The sequence below is a fragment of the Terrapene carolina genome, unplaced genomic scaffold (genome assembly GCF_002925995.2).
Source record: "Terrapene carolina triunguis isolate 2854851 unplaced genomic scaffold, T_m_triunguis-2.0 Scaffold58, whole genome shotgun sequence".
NCBI classification, from domain to species: domain Eukaryota; kingdom Metazoa; phylum Chordata; order Testudines; family Emydidae; genus Terrapene; species Terrapene triunguis.
Window position 1 is genome coordinate 105,253,484 of NW_020664409.1, and position 25,705 is coordinate 105,279,188.

The window sequence follows — 25,705 nt, forward strand, 5'->3', positions numbered from 1 at the left end:
AAATTGCTCATTCCCAGCTTCTGGCAAACATCACTGCCTATCCTGGCCAATAGCCACTGATGGACCTATCCTCCATGAACTTATCTAGTTCTTTTTTTTAACCGTTACAGTCTTGGCCTTCACAACATCCTGTGGCAGAGTTCCACAGACTGACACTGCGCTGTGTGAAAAAAAAACACTTCCTTGTGTTTGTTTTAAACCTGTTGCCTATTAATTTCATTTGGGGACCCCTAGTTCTTGTGTTATGAATTGGAGTAAACAACACTTCCTTATTTACTTTCTCCATACCAGTCATGATTTTATAGATCTCAATCATATCCCCACTTCATTGTCTCTTTTCCAAACTGAAAAGTCCCAGTCTTATTAATCTTTCCTCATACGGAAGCTGTTCCATATCCCTAATCATTTTTGTTGCCCTTTTCTGAAGCTTTTCCAATTTCAATATATATTTTTTATATCCCAAAAGAATCAATCATCATTGCAGGAGATTTTAATGAGACACTGGACCTCTATTAGAGAATTCAGGCTGGCCCAAGCATACACAATCACATGCTAGAAACTTATAAAAGACTTTGTGGGAGAATTGGGATTAAAAGATGTATGGCGCTTGCACAGCTCTACAGTGAAGGATTTTACTTTTTTCTCCTCCCCACATATTTATGCACAGATTTCTTCACGATTTCTACCAATCTGGTGGAGTCAGTATTTAATAATGAAATCAAGTCTATCATGATCTTTGACCACACACCAGTGATACAACAATTTTCTCCTCCCGAGACAAACTGGACTTATAAAAAAGATGAAGACTCTCTTTTGAAAGAGACAATTTTTCAGAACCATGTCAAAAAAGAAATTTGATTTTTCTTCTATACAAATGACACCAGAGATACCCCATTCCACCCTATGTGATACAGTAAAAGCTATTATTAAGGGCATGATCATTTTCTACCCATCAGGTAGAAAGAGAGGTAGCCAGGCTGAGCTCCTGAAATTAACTGAACTTAAAGCTATGGATTTAGAATGCGCAAATTATCCCTCCTAAGAAAATCTTAAAAAATTAATCCATCTTTGGTCTCAAGTAACTAAACTGACTTTAGCACAAACTGAATTTTCTCTTTTTAGACTCAAACATACATTCAGGGAGTCAGGGGAGAGAGCAGGGAAAATTATTGCATACAGATTAAAAGTGAGAGGTCTCGAATAGTATCACCCAAATCAGAACAAGGCAGGTTACTACTAATCAAAAAGAGATCAGTGATCATTTTTTGAAATTTTACCAGGTTCTTTAAAATGATGATTCACCACCTGATCCCAGAAGAACTGAATAATTTCATTAAAACTCTTAAACTCTCACAAATCTCAGCAGAGCAGCAGGCCAGAGTAGCCTCTCCCTTGTAATCAGAGGAAATAATCAAGGCCATGGAGGAAAGGAGTCCAGGAAAGACCCCCAACCCCGATGGCCTACTGACAGAATTCTATCAAAGTTTCAAAGAAATTATGTCCCCAAAGCTATTATGCATTTACAAAGATAGGTATCTTGCCTCCTACTATGAGGGAAGCGCTAATTACTGTACTACTTGAACTGGGTAAGGATATGCAAAAATCTAACAGCTACAGACCCATCTCTGTAATCAATACTCATATAAAAATACTTTCAAAAATATTGGCTATGAGGCTTGAAAAAGTAATCAGTGATGTGGTTCATCCTAATCAGGTGGGATTTTTTTTTTTTTTTAAAAGGCATGGTTCAGATAACACATCAGTTGATTAATGTTATGGCATTCCATCAACATTCTAGAAATTCCCATGGAATCATTTCATTCAATGCAGAGAAAGTCTGACAGAGTGAATTAGCAATATTTGTTTGGTACCGTGGGTAAATTTGAGTGGAGAAATCCTTTATTTCATGGATAAAGCTGTTATATTCCAATCCCAACTCTCATATCCTAACTAACAGCACAATATCCCCCTCCTTTGATCTGTTTCCAGGAATTAGACAGGGATGTCCCTCCTCCCCCTCCTGTTCAATCTAGCATTAGAACAACTTGCAGTACTAATTAGGGAACACCAGGGTATTCAAGGGATCAAATCAGAGACTCGGGAGACAAAAATCTTTGTATACACGGATGTCATCCTCCTATTTATTAAAAATCTGGATCAATCTATTCCAAATATCCTATAAACAATAGATAACTTTGGTAAATCCTCTGGTTATAAAATAATTTAGGATAAATCGAAAGCAATAAAAATCTCCTGGGATTTAGTTAGAAGTGGCTCTCCTATAGGGACATTTAGATGGCAACAGACAAACCTCCAATATCTTGGCATCCTGTTCCTGAAGGAAATTAAAAACAGTCAAGGTTAACTCAAACCCATTAATCCTGCTGTTAGCAAATGATTTAAATAAATGGCAAGCACTACCTCTCTCCCTTTGGGGAAAAATAAACAATTAAAATGAATGCCCTTCCCAGAATCTTTTTTATTCTGAATTCCCTCCCTAGCCATATCCACTTTATTTTACTAAAACTGACAACATGTTCAGGTCCTTCTTGTGGCATTCTGGTAAAAAAACCCAGAATCTCCTTACAAAGATTACAGCTCCCTATCGAAACAAGTAGTTTTAGATCTCCCAACTTTAAACTTTATCAGGCAATAATTCTTAGCCAAGCAGCACAGTGGCTCATTCACTCGTGCTTTAGAACCCCGGATGGGCTCCAGGTGGAAGCAGAATTGGTTGCCCCTTTACTAAAGCCCTGAAAATCTGCAGATATCGACTTCATATCTGCAGATCATGTTTGCAGATCATGGATGGATGCGGATACAAATTTTATATCTAGAGTCCTGCAAATCTGTGGATATCCACATCTATGGATGCGGATATCTGTGGACTATGTTTGCAGATCTTGGATTGGATGCGGATACAAATTTTGTATCCACGCAGGGCTCTACCCTTTATCCCTTTCCACTGCGCTTGGATTACTACCAATTCCCTACAGAACAATTACCCACTATTGTGGCAGCCAGAAATACTTGGCATAGTAGGTCTACTAAATTTAAAAACCACCCCATTCTGCATACCAAGGCCTCTATCTGGGGTAACTCAAAACTCCGTATAGCAGGCAACCCCATCCTTTGGCCAGACTGGATTAGGAAAAGGATTTTGACCATCAGTCAATTTATTGAAAACAATACTTTCCTCCCTTTTACAAAATTAAAAGAAAGGTTCAATCTAGAGATTAAGAAGCAGTTGCAATATATCCAACTTAAACATGCCATCTCCCATCGGTTTGGCCACAATTCCTTCGCTTCTCCTGACCCACCTGAACTACTTGCATTTCTCCAAATAATACCCAGATTACCAAGACCTATGGCAACACTATATTCACACTTGACCAGCAAATCTAAACTAAACAGATTCCCTAAAAAAGAAATGTGAAGAGGAACTAGGCCAATTATTTTCTGCTAACCAATGGAAACAAATTTTAGCCAGTGCTCTCAACTGCTTCTTGGACCTCAATTTAAGATTAATCCAACAGAAAATCATATGGAGGATGCACTGGACCCCTCTCCGACTATTCAAAACAGGTGCCACTAAGTCAGACAAATGCTGGCACTGTGATTCAGCAGGTACTAATTTAACCCGTATGCTGTGGGAAGGCTCCTATACTTGTAGGTTTTGGGGCAGAACTGAACTGAAGTTAATTTTTTCTTATCAAATAAAATTGTGTTACAAGCTAAACATGTAATTTTAAACCTAATGGTTATTAATACGAAGCTCAATAAATCTGAAAAATTTTGGCTAAGCAGAGCACTAATTGGAAATTCAAAAAGCGACCAACAATTGAAGACCGGAGCATAGATATTGTAAGCTTGGCCACCGTGGAAAGAATTGTTTTCCATTACAGAAATACCCTTGAAAAATTCTCAGTGATATGGGATGCTTTTCTGGGAGTCTCTGAATGATCCTATTAAACGCACACCCCACCACCTCCTTCTATCAGCTCACTTCCTTCCCCTTCCGTCTCTATCCCCCTCCTCTGGATTTTGCTTCTATTATCATAATAATTTTTCCTTAACTAGCTGGATTTTTATATGCAAAATGTGTTTGTAAATTGTGTAATACAAGTAATTGATTTATATTGTAACCATTCATATTATATATAATTAAATGTTTCAACTATAGCTAAGATTAGGCAGCAAGTGGTTAATATATTATGAGAAGTTTATGTATATTTTGTTATTCATTATATATATCTAAATCTAGATATCGATATAGATCTATAGATATGGAGATAGATATATCTATAGATATAGATAGCTAGATATAGATCTAGATATATATAGATATAGATATATATTAAAATTAATAGGATAAAAAAAATCTACATTTGATTACTTAGCTCTTTAAAAATGAAAAGTTCAGCCATTCTAATAAATGTTACTCTCTACTTCCCAATCAGTTTTGATTTCTATTCTAGTTTTGAGTAACAGCCATAAAATATTCACACATATCAGTGTCCCAATTAGCATCTGTATTTTTGACTCCGATATTTTTACTAACTCAAGTAAATGTCATTGCCCAGAAAAATTAGTCTTTGGTGTTTTAAAAAAAAGTCACACAGAATTTGGGTACAAGATTCCAATTTCCATATTTTCACTGACAGGATTATTTAAGTCCTTCCAGTTCCCTCCTGCAGGCCTGTGTTGAAGGGTTCAGTATTTGAGCACCTAAAGAATTCCTTCTGTCACATAAATTAAAGACAGTTGCTCATTCCTGATTCTCTGTTTGCAATTCCCTTTTTGAAAATCAAATAGCTTAGTCTGAATTTACACCAGTGTAACTGAGATCAGAATCTGGCTTTAGAGCTGTCATTTTATTCATTAGCAAATGTCAACACAAAGAAATATATTATTTAAATAAATCCTAGGTGATAAAAACATTTAAGTAAATTAGATTAATTAAAATTTGAAAAAGGCCCACTGAAGTTGACTAAAATAAACTGTCTGCTGATAGTCATCCATAAGTAGTCATCTTCTATGAATTAATCTCTTAACTCTTTCTCTCTCCTCACACTATCCCACACTCATCCCCAGTGACTTCATTTTCAAGGCTGATGAACCATCCAACCCCTTAGCTCTAGTTTCCTTGCCTTCACCTCTTCTTCAATTCTCCACTCACCAAAAGAGCCGTTCATTTCACTTGTCATGCTGTCTGAAGTGACTCATGAACACAAGTACCAACCACAGGCCAGACTGTTACAAACCACAGCACAAACCCCAAACTTTAACCACCTTAACATGGAGTCACGGACAGTCCCCTGGGGTACTCTGATCTATCTTGCCACCGAAGCAAACTTGCCTTTGTGACAGATGGTACCTTAGACCAAAAAAAAAAAAAATCACTATAATATTCAGGTTACTCTGAAAGGACCAGTCATTTACCCCAGGTCAATTGTACCTGAGATCTCTCACCAAAGACAACGCTTGTAGCCAATCCTATAATAAATTATCTAAAGATTTATTGACTAAGAAAAGAAATGAGGAGTTATTTACAAGGTTAAAGCAGGTAAACGTGCACACAAATGAGTTACAGTCTTAGGTTTCAAAAAGTAATAGCTGTTGTAATGTGCAAGTTCTATAGGTCCTTTAGGGCTAACCCAAGCTACACAGTTGGGGATCCCTTACTTATGCTTAGAAGTCTTGCCCCCTCCTTGAAGTCCATGCAGCATAGGGATAACAATTTCTTCTTGCCGGGGATTTTTATTCCCTTCTGCCAGAGCTCAAGCTGACGGGACGAGTCTCTCTCTTACTGTTACTTGAGGACTGCCCTGATTCTTTGAGATGAGATTTGCTAGTACAAGAAAGCTGCTGGAAGGGAAGTATGCTCTGACTGTCACTGCATCCAGGGAAGCTCCTATGAAGTCCAAATGCTGGAATGGAGTCAAAACAGACTTTTCAAAGTTGATTTGAAGGCCCGGGCTTGTGAAACTGATGTCATCTTTGCTGACACCAACACTTCCTGATAAAATCTGACCCTGATCAACCAATCACCCAGGTATGGGAAAACGATTATACCCAAATGATGTAGGTGGGCAGCAACTACTGCCAGAATCTTTGAGAATACCCTTGGGGCTGAAAGGGAGCACCCTGCATTGGTCATGCACATTCTTGATTAGAAAACTAAGAAACCTGTTGTGTGAAGGGTGAATAGCCACATAAACACATGCCTCTTGTAGGTCGAGTCACAAATCAGTCTTCTAATTCTGTTTCTTTCTAATTCTAATGAGGGAATTATTGCTGCAAGGGTCACCATCCTGAATTTCTGCTGTTTTACCTATCTGTTTAGAGATCTGAGATGTAAAATTGGTCTCCACCCTCCATTCTTTTTGGGAATCAGGAAATACTTTAAATAGAATTCCCTTCTCCTGTGCTGGACAGGAACTGGTTCTACTGCTCCTAAACGCAGCACCTCTTATGAGAATAATTGATCATGAGAGGGGCCCCTGAAGAGGGCAGATCTGAAATGGATAATGTAACCAGATTTTATGACTTCCAAAACCCATTTGTCTGAGGTCATATTCTCCCCATGCAGCCTGAAAACAGAAGAGGCAACTTCCAAAAGGAGGCAGGGGAGTAAGATGTTGCAGCTGCACAACCTTGTCAACTGCATGGTTGAGACTCTCAACCAAATCATCAAAAAACTATCGCTTGGAGGACATGGATGGCTCAGAAGATGTAGGTGAAGGAGGTTTCTTTCTTGAGTATCTTGGTCTCTTGGCCATAGGTTTAGATGGTCTATCTATGATAAGTTAAATATGGGGCTGGGCATGCTTTTTGTGCTGCCTCTCGTCTTATTTACAGGAGTAAAAATTCTGAGGGAGCACAGCGTGTCTCTTGCATCCTTTAAAGTATGGAGCAATGTATTTGTCGAGTTGGCAAAGAGCTTGTAGCCATCAAAGGGGAGGCTTTTGATGATACTCAATCTCTCTTGGGAAACCTGACAGTTGCAATCAAGACACTCTCCTCATGATTACTGCAGTGGATATAGACTATGCTGCAGTATCTGCAGTGTCAAAGTAGTGATGTCTTTGCCAGGAGCCGACCCTCTTGAATAATAGCCTTAAACTGGTTATGATGTTCCTCTGGCAGGTGCTCAATAAAACTAAATTTGTGGTAATTTAAATATTCATATTTAGCCACAAACACCTGATCGTTTGCTCTTCTGAGCTGAAGTGTGGCTGAAATGTAGGATTTGCAACCAAAAAGATTAAACTGCCGGTTGTCCTTACTGTACAGAACGGGCTTTGAGCTATGTTGTCTGCCTCGTTCATTAATGGTTTTCACTACCAGAGAATTCAAAGCTGGAAGAGAAAATAAGAACTCCAATTCCCTGACGGGGACATAATACTTTTTATCCTCTCTCTTGCAGGTAGAGGTCTGCCAGTCTTAGTGGGCTCCATAAGAGCTTCATTGACTGGAATGGCAATTCTCATAGATGTTGAGGTTTGCAAAATATCTAGGAGTTTATGGTGGACTCCTAAACCTCCTTTAAGGAAATCTGAAGCATTTCAGCAGTTCACTTCATCAGCTTCTGAAACTGACTGAAGTCATCTGCCACATCTGTGGTGGGAGGCATGACACATGAAGAGGAGGAAATATTAGTGAGAGGCATCAGCTCTTTATCCACCCTTGCTTCTCCTCCTCTGGCATATGTGGAGGCATGCACCTGTGATCCTGCCACATAGGTGTCATCTGAAGAGTACTCTCCTGTAAATACATTAGGGTAGGAGGGAGAGCAGGGTTTCTTAGAATAGACAGGGGAATCCTGCACCGAAATTTAAGAATCTGAGGAGTCCTCTTCCCCATACTCCAAGAGAGGGGACAGCTGTTTAGCTTGTAGAGTAGACGAGGGCAGATATGGTACTCAAGGTGATAGAGGGGTCAGTGAGAGAGTCTTGATGCTGATAACCCTCCAGCACTCGTTAACAGAGGAGACTCCAGTTCCAAAGAAACTATCATGTCCTTAGGGTACCTAAATTCTTGTGGTACCAATGGTATCAAAGATGGTAGCAAGTGAGAACCTGCGGAGGATGGCTTTGGTCCCCATGCAGTTAGTACCAAGCGCTTGGCATGGAAGCAAGTCGGCTCAGATTTCATCAGTACTGTAGGTCGCTGAGCAGTTTTGGTACTGTTGACCTGCATGTTACCAGTATCAAGTGTTGTTCTGCAGCAGGCTTAGAACTCTTCTCAACAGCATCTCTGCCATTCTGGGTATGAGTACCCAAACTTGCTATCAAGCCTGTCTTAGACAAACTCCTCTATGCCTTTGTGGTACCAGCATCCCTTAGGGCTGGTCTACACCCAGCCGCTAGTTCGGCGGCTGGGGATCGAAGTTCCGGGTTCGACTTATCGCATCTGGTCTGGACGCGATAAGTCGAACCAGGAAGTGCTCGCCGTCGACTGCGGTACTCCAGCTCAGCGAGAGGAGTACCGCGGAGTCGACGGGGAGCCTGCCTGCCGCGTGTGGACCGCGTCTGAACCGCGGTAAGTTCGAACTAAGGTATGTCGAATTCAGCTACGTTAATAATGTAGCTGAATTTGCGTACCTTAGTTCGAATTGGGGGGTTAGTGTGGACCAGCCTTAGAGACCACATGGAACTTCCCTTAGGACCCGAGATCTCTATAGCCTTCTTGTGCATTGGTGACCGAGATTTGAAGGTGTACTCCTTACCTCCTTCTGCTTAGCAGCAGATGTCAATGAGGACTTTGGTACCATAGATGTACTTGGTGCCGCAGTACCATCTACATCTCTATAGTCTCTGGTGACTGAGATCTTGATGTAGACAGGGCACTAGTAGTACTGGGAGGTCTATGTACAGGGGGTATTGAAAGCTGGTCATAATCATTAGGAGTTTAAACTTGATATCCCTATTCCCCCTCCCATCCCCCAAATCTACCCTTGAAGGAAGTGCAGACCTTGCACTTACAGGGGATATGAGTAACACCCAAACAGTGGATGCACTGGGAATGTCTATCACTGATCAGAATAGCCTCATGGTAGGAGAGGCCCCTCTTGAATCCCGGGGAGCTTGGCATTCCTAAGTAAAATAATGAAAAAATAATTCCTAATAGGGGAATCTATGAACTAACTAGAGATATGAATAAAAATCTTTTTATTTTATGGTTTTTTTAAAAGAAAAAAACCCCAAGGGAACAACGGTTTCAACAACAATAAATGCTATAAGGTAACTGAGGGTGGTTCACCCATGCAGCCCCATATAGCCTTGGCATAGGGCATGTGGATGTGCGAGGCACATGCGCAAGCCGAATAGGCACCACTACCAAAAATCTCCGATCAAAGGCACAAACTTACCTCAAGTGCAGCACCCACGGGGACACTACTTGAAGAAGAAAAAAAGTTTCTCATCTGCTCTCATCCTCTAACCCATCCACTTGCCCCAGTAACTCCACCCCATCCCTGCCAGCTTCTACCACACACTTGTTATATTTTCAAACAAGCACCTTTGTGCTTCCTTTCATACTGCTCCTCAAGCTGGGGTGGAGCACCTCGTCAATATCCACAAAGCTATTTCCCTATTCTCCTTAAAAATTTCCTTTGCCATGATACCCATAAAAAAAACACAGTTGACAACAGTTGGGCTGCTGGTGCACTCATACCATTGCCTATCATACTGACCCATATCATTTCACTGTACTCCCTCATCAGTCTGCATCCATTATCTCATCTGATACTTAGACTGTAAGCTCTTTAGGGAAGGGACCCTCTTTTTTCCCTCTGTTTGTATAGCACCTAGCAGAATGGGACCCTGGTCCATGAATAGGGCTGCTAGGTGCTATGGGAATACAAAATAAATAAATAAATAAATGAATAAAAAACCCAACAACTGTCAAAAAATCAGCAATGCCACTGCGCTGGCAGACCTGGACCTCTCCTCATTCCACAATCCCTTTCCTGCCTTCTCTAGGTCAAGGACCTGCAATAGGGCAAGAACATTCAGACAGTGGTGTGGTAAAAGGCTTTATAGCACTGCTATGACTGCAAATGCTATGGGTTCAAAGCTTCCTGGGAGGGAAAGTTTTAAATTTTGCACAAGCCAAAGCACCACGTAAAAATGCAAGGAAAGCAGGGTGGGTATTTCCTCAGTCCTGATATGTGCAGAAGGGGAAAGAGTCTGTACAGAATTAGGGGAAGGAGGCTTGTAGTCTTAGGTACTGGGGACTAGAAGTTCACAAGGCCAGTCCAAAAGCAACAGTACTGCTACTTTCACGGTTAGCTCCCTGCACATGAAGAGACCTGCTGCAACAGAAACAGAGAGTTGCTGCTGTCATGGCTGTTCTTTAAAATACACATTAAAATTAGAATAACCATTTAAACAATTCAAATAATAAGATAATTTTATAAAAGACCCTCAAGGTGTTTCCCTCACCTCATGGAAGGCAAATGCCTCATCACTACATCCAGTGCCTGGATAGTTTCAAAAGGAACACTTGGCAGCCGACCAGAAAGAGCATCATGTAAAGCCTGCAGACTCACACAGGACATCCATTTTATAGCCACCTTAAATATTCTGTCCTTCCCTTCTCCTGGAAGTGTGACCTCCAACTCCACCTGCAACAATAGGAAAACAAAACAAGATGATTCTTTCCATTTAAAGACACAAAAAGCAGGGGAGATGAAAGGGGCATAGAGTTGCTTTGTGTAGCAATCTAACACTTTGAAGAGAGCACAAAAAGAAAAAGATGTAAGGGGAAGTGTGGAGAAACACTATCTATTAGTTTACATATTCTTACTACAATTATTATTTCCATGAATGTGCTTTCCACTTCCCACCCCTTTAAGGCAATATTACATTTTGGCAGTGCTCTTATATCAAGTGGACAGTCCCGCTGGGAATATGATGGTCTGATTGCAGATATAAAGACACATATTGATGTAATACTTGTAGGAGTCAGATATTGTATAAGCAGAATTGAGCCTGGTCTGTTGTCATCTGCTCAGGATTCATAACTCTCCGTTCAAACTTTCCCTTCCAACGTACTGCTTATATTGTTACTGCTAATCCATTTTAAATGATGTGAAAAAGAATTCAGAAACTGTCTTCCAGAACATTATTCTTAATAAGATTTGTAAATTAGCAAAGAATAAAGCCAACTTGAGTGCTAGGGCTATGAATATGTATGTAGAAAGAGGGGACAAGGATATTTCTTTCACATATTATGATTAATTTTGGACTTCTTGTTTAGAGACTGCCACACTCAGGTCAAGTTTAAAAAAGGAATGTGAGGATGTTTACACACGCACGCACACGCACACTTACTTTTTTCCTAACTAAATTTAAGAGTCAGGATTGTTCTTTATTTTTCTACTTTTTATTATACATTGCAAAGACATATCAGATGAGAGAGAGGTTCTTAACCTTTGTAACTACAATTAGGGCTTCTTGAAATTATGCTTTTGTTTCCATTTTAGTAGCTCCCAGAAGTCCCAATCAAGTTCAGAGCTCTCACTGTGCTGGATGCTAAACAAAAAACATTAGAAGATGGTCCCTGCCTTAAGGAGCTTACAATTTCAACGTAAACAAAAGGCATCGAGTGGATTTAACAGGCAACTGGAGGGGTAAGGTTAACAGTGATAGAACCAGACGGTTGCATATATTAGCTGTGACGATTAGTTTGTTTCAGTCAAAAAATTGTAAGTAAAAATAAAGCAGAAATGTCAGTAATTCTTACTGGACAGCGCCCTAGCCATTATCAGTTGGGAATGTATCATAGGCAATTTTAAACGATACTATCTTCTGCCTCTGCACTCCTCCCAGAATAGCATTATACATGAGATAATTTGGCTTGTGGAATGAATTGTATTACTCAGAAGTGGACAATAGGAAATGGAGCCTTTCGTCTCTAGGTCACCAGTTTGAATCAAGCCCAGACTGGTAATTCTCTACTGATAAAATATGCACATAAAGATTTAGGTTTCCAACAGCCATAGGCTGAGAGTTTCTTATGAGGTTTCTCCCCCCTCCCAAAAAAAAAAACTTCCATCAAAATGTCTCCTCCTTACATGCAAAGTACAAAGGCTAAAAGATCATATAGGGGAAGAGAGTTAGGGTATGTCTACACTGCAAATTAAACACCTGCAGCTGGCTCACATCAGCTGACTCAAACTCACAGGGCTCAACTACAGGGCTGTTTAATTGCAGTGTATGTGTTTGGACTTGGGCTAGACCCCAGGCTTTTGGAGCCCACAAGTGGTAAGGATCTCAGAACATGGGTTCCAGTCCAAGCCCAAACATTTACACCACACTTAAACAGCCCTGTAGCCTGAGTCCCACAAGCTCGAGTCAGCTGACACTGGGCAGCTATGGGTGTTTAATTTGCAGTGTAGCATACTCCTAGTGTTGACTAGCTGACCCTAACTGTATATTTCCATACTTTTTTCACCCTTTTATTATAACCTTGACTTATTGGATACCAGAAACAATGAAAGTGATAATCATAACTTATCTGACCATGATTATTTTTTATACTATTCTTTCAATAGAAGACTTGTTATGTCCATTTCTTTTTATCAGGTTTCAATTTACAAAGCCCCTCATCTGTGATTGGTTCTTTATATTTTTACAAACTTGACTACTTGTATTGCAGTAACTTTGCATCCTTGAAATAAAAAGACACGTGATTCAAGTGTTTGTATTCCAGTAACCACAAAGCCTATTCCGTGATACAGCCTAATTTAGGTAGCTACCTTACAGCCTTTATTTCTTTAGGTCACGTATTTGAGTCACTCTATATATTATTAAAAAACATGAACCCAAAAATCCTAACATGTACAGAAACAGCTATTTTAAAAGACTACTATTAAAGGTAAGCCTTGTAAGAGAGGATGTGATAGATGAATAGAAGCCAAACTCAGACCTGATATAAGTAAGCACAGGTGCAATGAGTTACTGATTTACACCAGATTTGGCTCAAAATGTTTACTACTGAATCCAGACCCATTTGAAAAAGATCCAAGCACACTTGTCCCTAAAATATGTAGGGTTTTAAATCCAGCGTACTCAGGTTATTGTCTTCACAGAGGGTCTTGTCTGAATCAGATGTAACAAAAGGTTGTGGATATAGCCTGTCGAGACCTTTTAGAAAACAACTGACCATAGGGTGGCTAAGACAGATTGTCCCTCTGCACCTGGATGGAAGGCTAAAATGGCGGCCAGGTTAACCCTTATTGATGACCCTTATTGGAGAGCCCCTGCAGTTTGAGATGGAGGAGGTAGTCCAATATAAGCGGTATAGCACTGAGTGTCAGGGATGAATGATGTTGCGCCATCCAGATTGAAAATCTCTTCCATTTGGCAAGGTAGGTAGCCCTGGTGGAGTCCGAAGGCAGAAGCTCAGTGAACTTTTGCATAGCCTCACAGATGTTATAATTGTATCTGCTAACCACCACATGATGGTTAGCAATACAGAGCTGCAACCCCCCAGTTGAGTATATTTTCCTCCCCAAAAAGTCCAATTTCTTGGCCTCATGGTTCTTGGGAGAGAGCCCCTGGAAGCTCTGTCGCTCACTCTGGTTAGCAGCATCAATTACCAGGGAGTCTGGCTGGGGGTGTTCATACAAGTGTTCATACCCATGCGAGGGAACAAAGTACCTCCACTTGTATCTTTTGGCGGTTGGCGGCAGCAAGGACGGGGTTTACCGCAGAGTCTTGATGGCATCGCTAATCGTTTTGATCTGCGGCAGCACGATATGGAATGGCCCAGGAGGGGAGAGAATATCGACCATTTGGTCGGCTTCCTCCACCACCTCCTCCGTTTTGATATTCAGGTTCTGGGCCACCCGTCTCAGCAGCTGCTGAAGGACTCTACTGTCCTCTAAGGCCGGAGTAGTCAAGGTACCCACCACTGATTCATCTGACGATGAAGAGGATGAGAAGGTGGCCAGTACTGGGGTCTGTTCACTGCTCTCAGCCCCCCAGGGGTCCCGCGGGGCAAGGAGCAACAGTGCCGGGACCGCGACTGGCGATAGGATGGCGGCCGGGAACACTGCCGAGGTCAGCGCCGCAGCCGGTGCTGCTGTCGGTGCACCTGAGACTGAGGCCACTGATGCCGATTTGGAACCCTAGCTTTGATGATAGGCCCAGGGTGCCCAGAAGGGCCACTGAGGAGCCTGCCACTGGCCCTGCCAGGACGCCGGGTAGGGATATTGATCACAGCGGGAGCGGGATCTTCTCCTTCTACTAGAGCGCGAGGACTCCACTTCCGACTCCGAGGTTGCTGATTGTGATGACCAGGGAGGAGCGGAGCCTGTTAGTGCCGGGGAATGGTGCCAACTTGGGGACTGGAGCAGCTCTCCTGCAGAGACCCCCGGTGCTGCAGGCCAGTGCAATGGGGATGGCCTCATGGCAGACATCATCGCTGGCTTACCTACAGAATGTACCAGGCTTGGGATCGGTGTGGGTAAGGGTAGCGCCATGAGTACCAACAAGTCCGCTGCCACCTTGAACATCTCCGGTGTTGAGGGGAGCTGTATGTCCTCGCGGCAGCGGCCCGGTGAGCGGCACGGATCCGGACTTGACTGGACCCCTCCTGGGGCAGGAGTCAACGGGATCCCAGCCAATGGAGTGCCCAATGGGGGCTTGCTGGTTAAATGGTCCTTAGACCTAGCTGGGGAGCGCCCTCTGTCCACCTTTTTCTTTTTACGGGGCACCAGAGAGTGAGAGCGGTGCCTCACCGATGCCTGCCTGTGGGCTGAGCCGGGGCAGTGCCGAGGGTCTCTGAGTCCTTCCTTGGCTCCGGTTCACACGTCGATGGTGCCAGCGTGCTGTGCACCAAGGATGCGGTGCTTGAGGCCGGGTCCGGCGCGGTGGGCTCCGACTGGGCCCGAAGTGCTGCCTCCATAAGGAAGACTCAGAGGCACTGCTCTCTGTCCTTAAGGGTCCTGGGGCGAAAACCCTTACAGATTTTACAGCAGTCTCTGAGATGCCCCTCTCCAAGACACTTAAGGCACGGCGAAGGCAGGTCACTTCTTGGCATAAACCTGCAACAGTCTGAGCACGGTTTAAAGCCCGGGAACCGAGGCATACCTGGTGCTGAATAAAGACGTCAGGGGTAAAGACCCCTCCAAAGGAAACTTATAAGAAAACTAAACTACTCTATAGCTAAATCCAACTATGTACACGAAGAGAGATACTGCAAAGCATGCGCTTGTTGAGGCAAGAGTGGTAGGGAGTTCCAGCTAGCCATCACAGGCTGTAAGAAGGAACCGAGGTGGGGTCACGGCAGGGCCCTGTATTGGGCGCCATGAAGGTGCGACTCCAGGGGGCACCCAGGGCGACCTTACGGATACTGCTAAGGGAAAAATCTTCCGGCTGTTGTGCACACGGTGCGCGCATACCTGATTGGAATTGACATAAACAAGCACTCGAAGAAGAACAGAGTAAAGCAGGACACGATTCTGACTCAGGCCACGTGGCTGTAAGAAGGAACTAGAGAGGTGTCGACTCACACTACCTCTTATACTCTTGGTCAGGAGCCCAAGGAGAGCTGGTGCGGGCCAACGGACACTTCTTTGAAGAATTTCCTGACTCAGGAGCCTGGTGTGCATGTGTACTGACGTATGGAACGAACACACACACACACACTTTAATTATCCTGAAGCAAACACTTAATATATACACCAACAGGTTTCAACTGAACTTGGATCAATTTAGCTTAATGTGCTAACTTACCTCAAACTAAATCTGTTTAAGCATGATTTAAACTGGCTTATGTTTGTTTATATTAGAGGTTTCTTCCAGAGTAATCAAATCAATATATTTACCCCCGTGCAATTTTTCTATTATAGACAAAGTTTTACATATGATAGGAGAAACATTAAAGAAAAAAGTCCCTAAACTCTGTCTTGGTCCACACCTTGGTCTTTGTTGGGAAGAAGAGGAGAGTTAATTTAAGGTTTTTGTCTAATTGTGAGCCAATTATATATATAAAACAACTTTGCTCAGAACACACACACACTCTGCATGAGATTAAAACATTCTGCCATTAGCCCTTTGTAAACTATCAGAAAGAATCCCTCGGCAGCTCCACAGGAGGGTCTGAAGGCAGAAGCTCACTGAACTTTTGCATAGACTCACAGGTGTTATAATTGTATCTGCTAATGACTGCGGGTGGGGGGGACTGGTGGGGGCGGGGAAATCCCCCTGCAGCTGCCAGCAGGGGAATCCCCCGGCAGCTCCCCAGCCTCCATGGGGGGATGGAGGGGGGAGGGACAACGACGGGACAACAATCCCCTGGCAGCTCCCCAGCCGCCATGGGCGGTGGGGGATACAAGGCAGCTCCCCAGCCGCTGCAGGCGAGGAGGAAATCCTTAATTGCTGCTGTCCTCGAGGGAATCTGCCGGAACTCCCCAGTCCGCAAGTGCTGGGGACCCCCAGATCTCCCCAGTCCCCAGGGGCGGTGGGGGATACCCATACATTCCCCAGACACCAGGGGCGGGGCAAGGGGAAGGGGGGAATTCCCCTGTAGCTCACTAGCCGCTGCAAGCAGCAGAGGAACCCCCACAGCTCCGCTGCCTGGGGGGGAAATCTCCCAGAGCTCCCCGTCAGCGGGGGATCCCCCGCAGCTCCCCAGCCACCACAGGCAGGGGTCCCTCCCAGCCACGGGGCAGGAGCCACAGCTCCCAGCCACAGCAGGGCAGGGTGCTCGACTCTCCTCCCTCCCCATTTTGTCATGGACATTTTTAGTAAAAGTCACAGACAGGTCATGGCTTCCGTGAATTTTTGTTAATTGCCAGTGACCTGTCTGTGACTTTTACTAAAAATGTCCATGAGAAAATTGTAGCCTTAATTATCAGTTGCTGAGGTTAACTAACTCCAGCTGTTTGATCTACAGCAATAACTCCCTCTATGTTATCTAACAAAACTTTTAAATAAGTTAGCTGTTGGGTAGAACCCTAGTGTAACGGGGGACACTCACCTCTTGTAAGTGCCTCTTAGAGGCTGGGTGTGATACTACAGAACTTTTCCTGCTCCTGGTGCCCCCTGTAGGTTGTCAACCTCGTTAGGCAGTTCTTCAGTGTCTCTTCCCTCCAGCCAACTCACAGTGTCAAAATGAATGAACCCCTTCCGGTGTAGCCAAGAGTTCAATGAACTGTTGGTCCTCACCAGGATCTTCAGCCCCGTCTCTGGGCTCTTTATATCCCACCCCTCACTCGGGCTTCTAAACAAGCTTTGTACCCTTCTCAGGGCTTAGGTCACTTCCCCAGTGGCTGGTGAGGGAACCCAGGCCCACCCGCTATTCCAGTTTTCAACCCAGGGACCCTGTAAACTGCAGCCATGTACAGTACTGCTTCTTTTAATCCCATCAATTAGTTGCTGCTGTCTTCCTTGGGCCTCTTCCCATCTAGTCTCTTTAACTCTAAGGTAGTGACTGGAGGTAGAGATTTCAGGTCCTCTCTCTCTCTCCAGAGAAGGCAGCCAGTCAAGCTCCTGTGGCCAGAGCAGCACACCCTTCCTCACCATTCTGGTCCCAGCCAGGAACTGATCACCTCAGGTCCTGCAGCTCCTTTTATCTCAGCCTACTGGGCTCTGATTTTATGCTTCTTTGCAGCCTTTCTTGGTAGGCCTGGAGGACCCACCTTTGCTGCTCCTTCCTGGGGGGAAGGGGTGGATATAGTAGGATTGCTGGGCCTCCAATTGGGTGCCACAAAGGGCCAGGTACACCCCTCACACCTGGATACTTCTTCCAAATTCTAATTACAGTATTCACTTTGAAGCAAACACTGGAATTAAAGTTCCAAAACTATTTCCGCTATACCCCCATTTTCATTCTCACAGCTTTTGAGGCATTTTTCATGCTTAGTTTTTAACAAAAACCAAAGTTTTCGAGTGCAGGAATTTGAGGTCAGTTGTTGCAAATGTGTGCTCTGGGGAAAGGTAGAGCAAGAATTCTGAGGATCTGCCAGTTGCGTCTTCCCCTGGCAGCTGCAATTGAGGCTTTCCCCATTTTGAGAGGAATATCATCTCTACCCAGAATGCCAGGTCTGACCTCAACTCCTATACAGTTGAACAGAAGGAAACCCATAGGAATGGCAAGTCTAGATGAAAGATAAATATGTTTCCTGCTGAGAAATTGTTGCCACACTTAATTCCCTCCACATATCATTTAATACAGACGGACTTTTGAATTTAAAGCATCAAGAGTAGGGCTCCCTTTCACAAACATGTATGATGACAGTCCCTGCCCTCAAGAGCTTACTCGAGATATAAAATGTAATTAAGACCATTTAAATGCTATCATTAAGCACAAGCAATTTCTCTAAAAACTAAAAAAAAAAAAACCTAAAAAAAACCTAAGCTAAATGCAAAATATCTAGGTTAATTCAATACTGAGGTTACAGTAAAACAAAAAGTAAAGAACTCAGAGATTCAACACCAGCATTAGCTTATCCACCAGACATGTGTGTGGTATTTTTTATTTGTTTTTCTGGTTAAATGCATAGTTTAAAATATTTCTATTTGTCATAGAATGGACACTAGAAAATATACAAGTTGGGCAATATTGCTGTTGCAAATTAACTTTTGCAGTATAGGCTTCAATAGGACTTGCCAAACCCATGAAGACAGCTTTAGAAATTAGAACTACATTTGCTGAAAATAGATTAGAGATTCTTGCTTGAGTTAAATTCTGTAGGAACACAGAAGATATCTTCTAAGAAGTAAACAGATACCAAATTCTTCGCTTACATTTTGTAAGAGAGTCTTTTGGTCTCCGAGAATCTTAAATCCTCAATTCATAGTTTTCTTAGATATTAGTTTATGGTTAAGTAACAACTATTCGATAAGATGGGGCACAATACAATCTTTTCTGTAGCACACCTATTTGATACCATAAAATAGGTATTTGTATAATGGTAATGACTAGAGGTCTGGTTGAGCTAGGTACTGTACAAACACATTGTAAGAGACAGTTAGAGACAGTGTGGTTTAGCATATCGAACACTGGACTGGTGCTCAGGAAGCCCCAAGTTCTATTCCTAATTCTGCCACTGATCTGCTGTCGGACCTTGAGCAACTCACTTCATCTCTCCAAACCTCTGTTTCCCTTTTCACCCTTAGTCTATTTAAACTGTAAGCAACCTCTTCAGGGTCTCTCACTGAGAATTGGTACAGTGTCTAGCACAGTGAAGCCCTAATATTAGTTGGAGCCTCTGAGCACTACCATAATGCCAGTAATTAATAATAAGATTGTCCCTACCCTGAAGAGCTTGCATTCTAAATGGACAAGTATTATAATATGAACTCAGACCACAGACACAGTGTCAGTTATTTTATCTGGAATTTGTGTCAGAATGCCCTAATAAGACTGGTCTTTGTCTAGAGATTTACTCTAAGTATAAAATCACTTGGTACCTGAAAGGCTTGAAGTCACAATGCGAGATGCCATTATATTACAACCTCTGGCTAGAAACTTATTTTTAAAACTTACTTTATCCCTCCCAATAGGAAGTGGCATAGCTGTATATAGGTTTTTTCTTCCATCAAATACTGGTTTACGATCCCCAAAGATCTGTGTTTTAAAGTGCTGGACCATATGCTCAACTATTTCTCTGAAAATATAAAGAAAATTACGTTATCACATAATTTGAACAGAGTACCAAAAGAACTCCAATATGTTTATGTAATCAAGAGGAAACAAAAATACTGGCTATTACATGAAGGGTTATCAACAGCTCAGCATGAAAGATCAGATTCATTTAATCATCTGAGGAGAAAACGGAAGTTGATTTTATGCAAAGAAAATTTCATAGAACAAACTGTTTCCGTTTTTTGGGACTACTAAATTTGATCCTGGTTTCTCATTGGAAAGTTTATAGCCCCAGTGTTTTCCCTACAGTTTATTCTATGCAAATAGAACACGTATGTAATATAAGCTGCTCTTCTCCATGGCTCCCATCTGCAGAAGAGGACTGATGGGCTAGGCAGCAGGACAGCACAGGGAAAGGAGGAATTTAGGAGAGGGATAGATGATCCAATGATTTGGGGCTGTGCACAATGCATACAGCAAATTCCTCTGCATCACACTCAAATAACAATCTTGACTCTCACCTCTACTCCTGGGGGAATTCTGCGCCACTGTGCATGCGTTGAATTTATCTCCCCCGCAGATTTCTTTGCTTCCCCGCAGAAAAATGATGGGGAAGCAAAGAGAAGTCACAAGAGCGGTCATGCAACCCTCCTAGGCAGTATGTTTTGGGTGCCCAGGGCAGCCGGCAGAGAGGTAAATCACTGTGGGGCAGAGGACAGGACTGGGGAAGACCCAGCTGGTGGCTCCTACCCTGTGCCGGGCTTAGCTGCTAGTCCCGGCTGGGCTGGGGAGGACGGGACTTCCTCTTCCCCTGCATGGCATCTGGGGCTGTATCAGACCCTCCCCCAGCTGTAGGAAGCTCTGCGAACTCTTCCCCACCCCCGCACCGATCGCTCCTCAGCTGCAGGGGGAGGGATCACTGTACAGGGAGCTGCTCTCCCATCCGCCCAACCCCCGTGCATCCAGACCCCCTCATACTCAGACCCTCCCGGCCACACTCAGCCCCCCCCCCCCCGAGCCCCAACCACCTTCACCTGGACCCCGCTGCAGAGTCCCATTACCACTGCACCCAGAACCCCCCCCAACAAGCCCCTATGCTATGCATCAAGATCCCCCCCCCACATCCGGATCCCCCACTGAGCCACCCACACCCAGATTGCCCCACACAGAACCTTCTCAATCCACACCTGGATCCCCCCACACTAAGCTCCTCTACATTTGGATCCTGCCTTGCTGAACCTGCCTGCCCACACCTGGTGCACTTGGCACAGAGGGGCATGGCTCTGGGGTGTTTCTGGGGCAAGCTTGGACCTTGCACTGTGTCAGGGTTGGGTGTAGCATCACCGCTGGAGTCTGTGTTCTGGGGGAAGCTGCACAGTGATCTTCCACCTCTGTGCAGTCAGTGGCCTGTGCTCCCCAATACCATGCTGGAGCCTCCACATTTATTTGACAAATAAAATTTGCAGAATTTTAAAACATTGTGCGAAGAATTTTTAATTTTTTGGCACAGAATGCCCTCAGGAGTAGGTGAGCTCGTACTTTTTCCATGTAACAACAGCGTTTACCAGTACATATAACTATTAAGACTACAAATTAAAGTGTGATTGGAATTACAGGTTGTTTATTAGAATATGATGCAGAGGAATTTGGAATGTGTATTGTAGCTGGTTATATGTTAGATATGCAAATGAGTTTGTAGTGGAATTTGTAGTCTATTGGAATTGTTCTATTCTCAGATGCCAAACATCTGGGTTTAAATCTCCTGAAGGACATCACTGCAGCTATAAATGCATTTAATCTGAAATCCATGAGGCACTTCATCTTGAAAAATCTAGTTAACATGGGAGGTACATACTAGAGTGGTATGTGCCAGTACAAAACCCTAAGACAGAAGTCTGAGCGTGTTTAAGTAGTGTGAAGAATGAATATTGCCTTAATTGGTGATTTCCTTGACATTTCATAAATTCAGATTTTTTAAGGCAAGAAGGGACCATTTTTATCAAGTCTGACCTCCATAACATAGACAATAAAACCGCACTCAATAATTTCAGCTTCAAGCCTGTAACTTCTAAGTGAGCTATAACATATTGTTTTAGAAAGATAACCACTTTGATTCCTCTCATCTCCTCCAAACAGATCCTCTTAGATTTAAATACTTCAATAGAGAATCTACTACATTACTAGGTAAATTGTTCTGATGGTTAATAACGCTCACTATTACAATTTTATGCCTTATGAATTTCTCCAACTTCATCTTCCAATCATCTTTCGCAATGGTGTTCATGGGATTTGGGATTGAGCAATATTAACTGTAAGCAAATTAAGTTTTCTGTTTGAGTTTGAAGTAAAAAATTCAGACTTCACTAGGTTTGTAAATCAATTTTTCTCTCCCCACACTGCATTGGGAAAACAGATGGAATTATGAAAAGCACAAATAGGATCATTTCCAGTAAATGGCGTCTCTTTATCCAGGTTCTTACAATGGCCTTCATCACCATATCATAATGGCTACAGACGAGTTAAAGCCAATCTGGGCAAACAGTTATATGTATTCAACTTTATACTGGTAAGCAACTACCTATTGTGAACATGATTTGCCCTGATCTGCACTGACGTGGTCACCATTACATCAGTTAACAAGACTCAATTTTTAAACAAACCTCCACTTAGATTTTTTTCAAGTACTCTCTTACACTGATGCAACTCTACTGAAATTAATAGAGTTGCACTGGTGGAAGAAGAGAAATTGGCCCAATGGAATTACTACAGTGATGATCTTAGCCCATTATGTTTGTTTTTAAGTTAAATCCAATTTTTAAAGTGTTTTTAAAATATTACATTTAAAAATAACCCAACAGAGCAGGAAGACGAAGTATAGAACAGCTATTTGTGTTCCATGCATGTTAAATACTGTCTAATAAGAGTGCAGTTAGGTTAAAAAAAAATTCTACATTTGTAAGTTATACTTTCACAATAAAGAGCCTGCACTACATTACTTGTAATAGGTGAATTGAAAAATACTATTTCTCTTGCTTCCCTGGCCATCAGTAATTTGCAAAATTGATCCATACCTTTTTGGCCTTGCTATCGGTATTCATTTGCATATCTTCCATTAATACAGAAGATGACGAAGGAGGGTAATTTCTTACCTGTTATAATTTAGTTTCTCCAAAGTCCTCTTATACCAGCACAGACAAATGGGTTTACTTCCCCCTGTCAGTAGGTGAAGACAGGAAAACAAGTTGTTGGTAATATCACCTCCCCTTTTAAGGGGCTTGCTAGCTGACTCCACTTAGTTATGAACTAAGCAGTAAACAACAATGGTCAAATTCACAGTTTGTGTAAACTGGCGTAACTCCACTCAAGCTAATGGAGTTGTGCCTGCCTATGCCACCAGTAGTTTTGGATCAAAAGCTGAAAACTTCACTCAAAATAAGCTACAACCACCACAAAAGTCAGGTGGGATTTCTAGGTTGGTATAGGAAGACTTGGAGAAACCAAATTAACAGAAATAATGCTTGCTGATGGATATCACAAAGCAGGACGTATTCAAATGGGAAGATATTAACACATCTGATGAACAACAAGGATATCCATGTCCCCAAGTGCCCTATGTGAAAGCTTGTACAGGACCCTAGCTTCTAAAAGTTCCTCTTTTTTAAAAGTGTAACTGGAGGAAAAACATAAATAAAACTGGGGGAATGCAAAGCATAATGATATTACCGGTTAACTCTTCTAGGGCATTTCTCTGGCTTTATATCCAATTCATAATGGTAGATATCAATTTTAGGAATGTCCATTTCAAAGAAGTTGGCCTGTAGTTTGATTGTTCTTCCAGAAGTACCAAAATCTGGTCGAGGAGGAGGTTTAAAGGCATATCCCTGTATTGGTGGTGGCAATGGTGGAGGAGGTGCAAGTACTGAAAGAGAAAAAAAAAGAAAAAAAAAGCACAAAGTAAAATATCATCACAAAAATTATCCACATTAGGTACATGCAGTGAGAAGAGTAACACACGCAAGCTTCTATACCATTTTATAAATGCATTTTTAAACCTAGTCTTCACTCCTTGCTTTTTTTAAAAATATTGATTTAACAGATGAAAACCTATGTCCTGGGCTGGAAGCCAGCAGATCTTGACTCACCTGTTCCCCAACTGATGTTAACTACTCTGTATACTTCACAACCCTTTTTATTGAGCAAGGCCACAGGAAGTAGGTTACCATTCTGTCCTTTTATAAGTGAGTTAACGCAGCACCTGGGAAGCTGAACAACAACTTCTTTAAGAGCTGGAACTAGGACCCAGTTGTCTAATATGGAGGACCTAAAGCTCATTACTTAGCCACAATGCTCCTCACAAAATTAGTACGCTAAGGGCTTGGCTACACTTGCGAGTTACAGCACAATAAAGGAGCCCCAGGCGCACTAGCTCACTACCTGTCCACACTGGCAAGGCACGTAGAGTGCTCTGACTCCATGGCTACAGCGCTGCTGGTACTCCACCTTGGCGAGTGGAATAACATTTGCTGCGCCCCCGCTGGAGCGCCACGGTGCCAGTGTGGACGAGGTGTTGCATTACTGTGCTCTGATCAGTCTCCGGCAACTTCCCATAATCCCCTTAAGTCAAGTGGCCACTCTTCTCATTGTTTTGAACTCGCTGTAGGAATGTGGATATGCCGTTTGAAAGCTCCATTTCTGACAGCTGGTTGCTTATCTGCTCAGAGCCAGATAAGTGTGCCCCGAGACAGATTAGTGTGGAATGCTGTGTGTGAGAGAGAGGGGCAGGGGTGGTCTGCTGCTGTCTGAACTTACAAGACAGCATGCTGACATGCTCTCAGCCCCCCAAAAACCCACTCTCTCTCCCCCCACCTACACACTCCGTCACACTCCACCCCACCCACCCCCCATTTGAAAAGCACACTGCAGTCACTTGCATGCTGGGATAGCTGCCGTTAATGCACCGTTCTCAATGCCACTGCAAGTGCCACAAATGTGGCCATGCTAGAGCGCAAGCAGCTGTCAGTGTGGACAGACTGCAGCGCTTTCCCTACTGTGCTCTCCGAAGGCGGGTTTAACTCACAGCGCTCTACATCTGCAAGTGTAGCCATGCCCTAAGTCTTTTGTGCTGGCTTCAGTATTTGCTAAATGGAGCTACTCCCAAATACTGAAGCCAAACACAAAGACCTAGCATTCTAAACTACATTAAAAATAGTAGTTAAGGTTGCAAAGGCGGATAGCTCAGTGGCTTGAGCATTGGCCTGCCAAACCCAGGGTTGTGAGTTCAATCCTTGAGGGGGCCACTAGGAGATCTGGGGAAAAATCAGTACTTGGTCCTGCTAGTGAAGGCAGGGGCTGGACTCGATGACCTTTTGGGGTCCCTTCCAGTTCTAGGAGATAGGTGTATCTCCATATATATAAAAATAATTCTGGCATTTCCTGGCTTCTAATGTGACATTGGACAAGTCACTTAAACCTAAACCTTTAAAAGGAGATTTAGGCACCTAAATCAGGCAGAGTGCTGAGCGCAGCAATGCCTAAATACCTTTAAAAAACTGGGCCTTAAAGCAAAATTTTCAGGAGGTAGCCACTGTGTGCTCCTCATTTTCTGGGTGTCAGATTTGAGGCTCAAAAGACCTAATTTTCAGAAGCACAGAACACAACTCCTACTGGAGTTAGTGTAAATTGAGGTTACTCAGCACCTCTGAAAAACAATTAGGCCACAGGTGTCTCCGTCACTGAGGACCCAACATTAGCAAATTTTGGCCTTAATCTGTCTCTCAGCTCCTCAATTGTAAAAGGGGAATAACAGTACTTTCCTACTTCACAGGAGTGTTATGAAGATTAATTAATTAATGTTTGAGACACCAGATACTACGGTGATGAGCACAATACAAAAGCACAAGAGGATTTTTTTTTTAAATGTATTTAGGTGCAGCTTTTGAGGTCATATATACAGTGATGAGGATAAGAAGAAATGAAGCAGAGGTTCCTGTGAAAAAGATATGTGGTTGTGTAATCAAAGTTTCATAATGAATATATATGAGGGGCATAATTAAGGTTACCCAGGCACAGAGAACAGAATCCGTCACTCTACATTTTTATA

At 42.9% G+C, this 25,705-nt stretch overlaps 1 protein-coding gene across 2 annotated transcripts in view; it reads right to left on the reverse strand.

The window, feature by feature from the left end:
• AGO2 (argonaute RISC catalytic component 2) overlaps positions 1-23,509 on the reverse strand; it is a 74,739-nt gene extending 51,230 nt beyond the window's left edge. Inside the window, exons 1-4 of one of the 2 annotated variants that reach the window (XM_026646723.2) lie at positions 23,329-23,393; positions 22,755-22,818; positions 19,507-19,627; positions 10,449-10,633 (exon numbers count right to left, since the gene is read on the reverse strand). In XM_026646723.2, coding sequence (XP_026502508.1) covers positions 10,449-10,633; positions 19,507-19,611 — 290 coding nt within the window. In that variant the 5' untranslated portion in view covers positions 19,612-19,627; positions 22,755-22,818; positions 23,329-23,393. Of the gene's footprint in view, positions 1-10,448; positions 10,634-19,506; positions 19,628-22,754; positions 22,819-23,328 lie in introns of both variants that reach the window. The other variant, XM_026646729.2, reaches the window with a different exon arrangement.
• Positions 23,510-25,705: the final 2,196 nt, after the last annotated feature.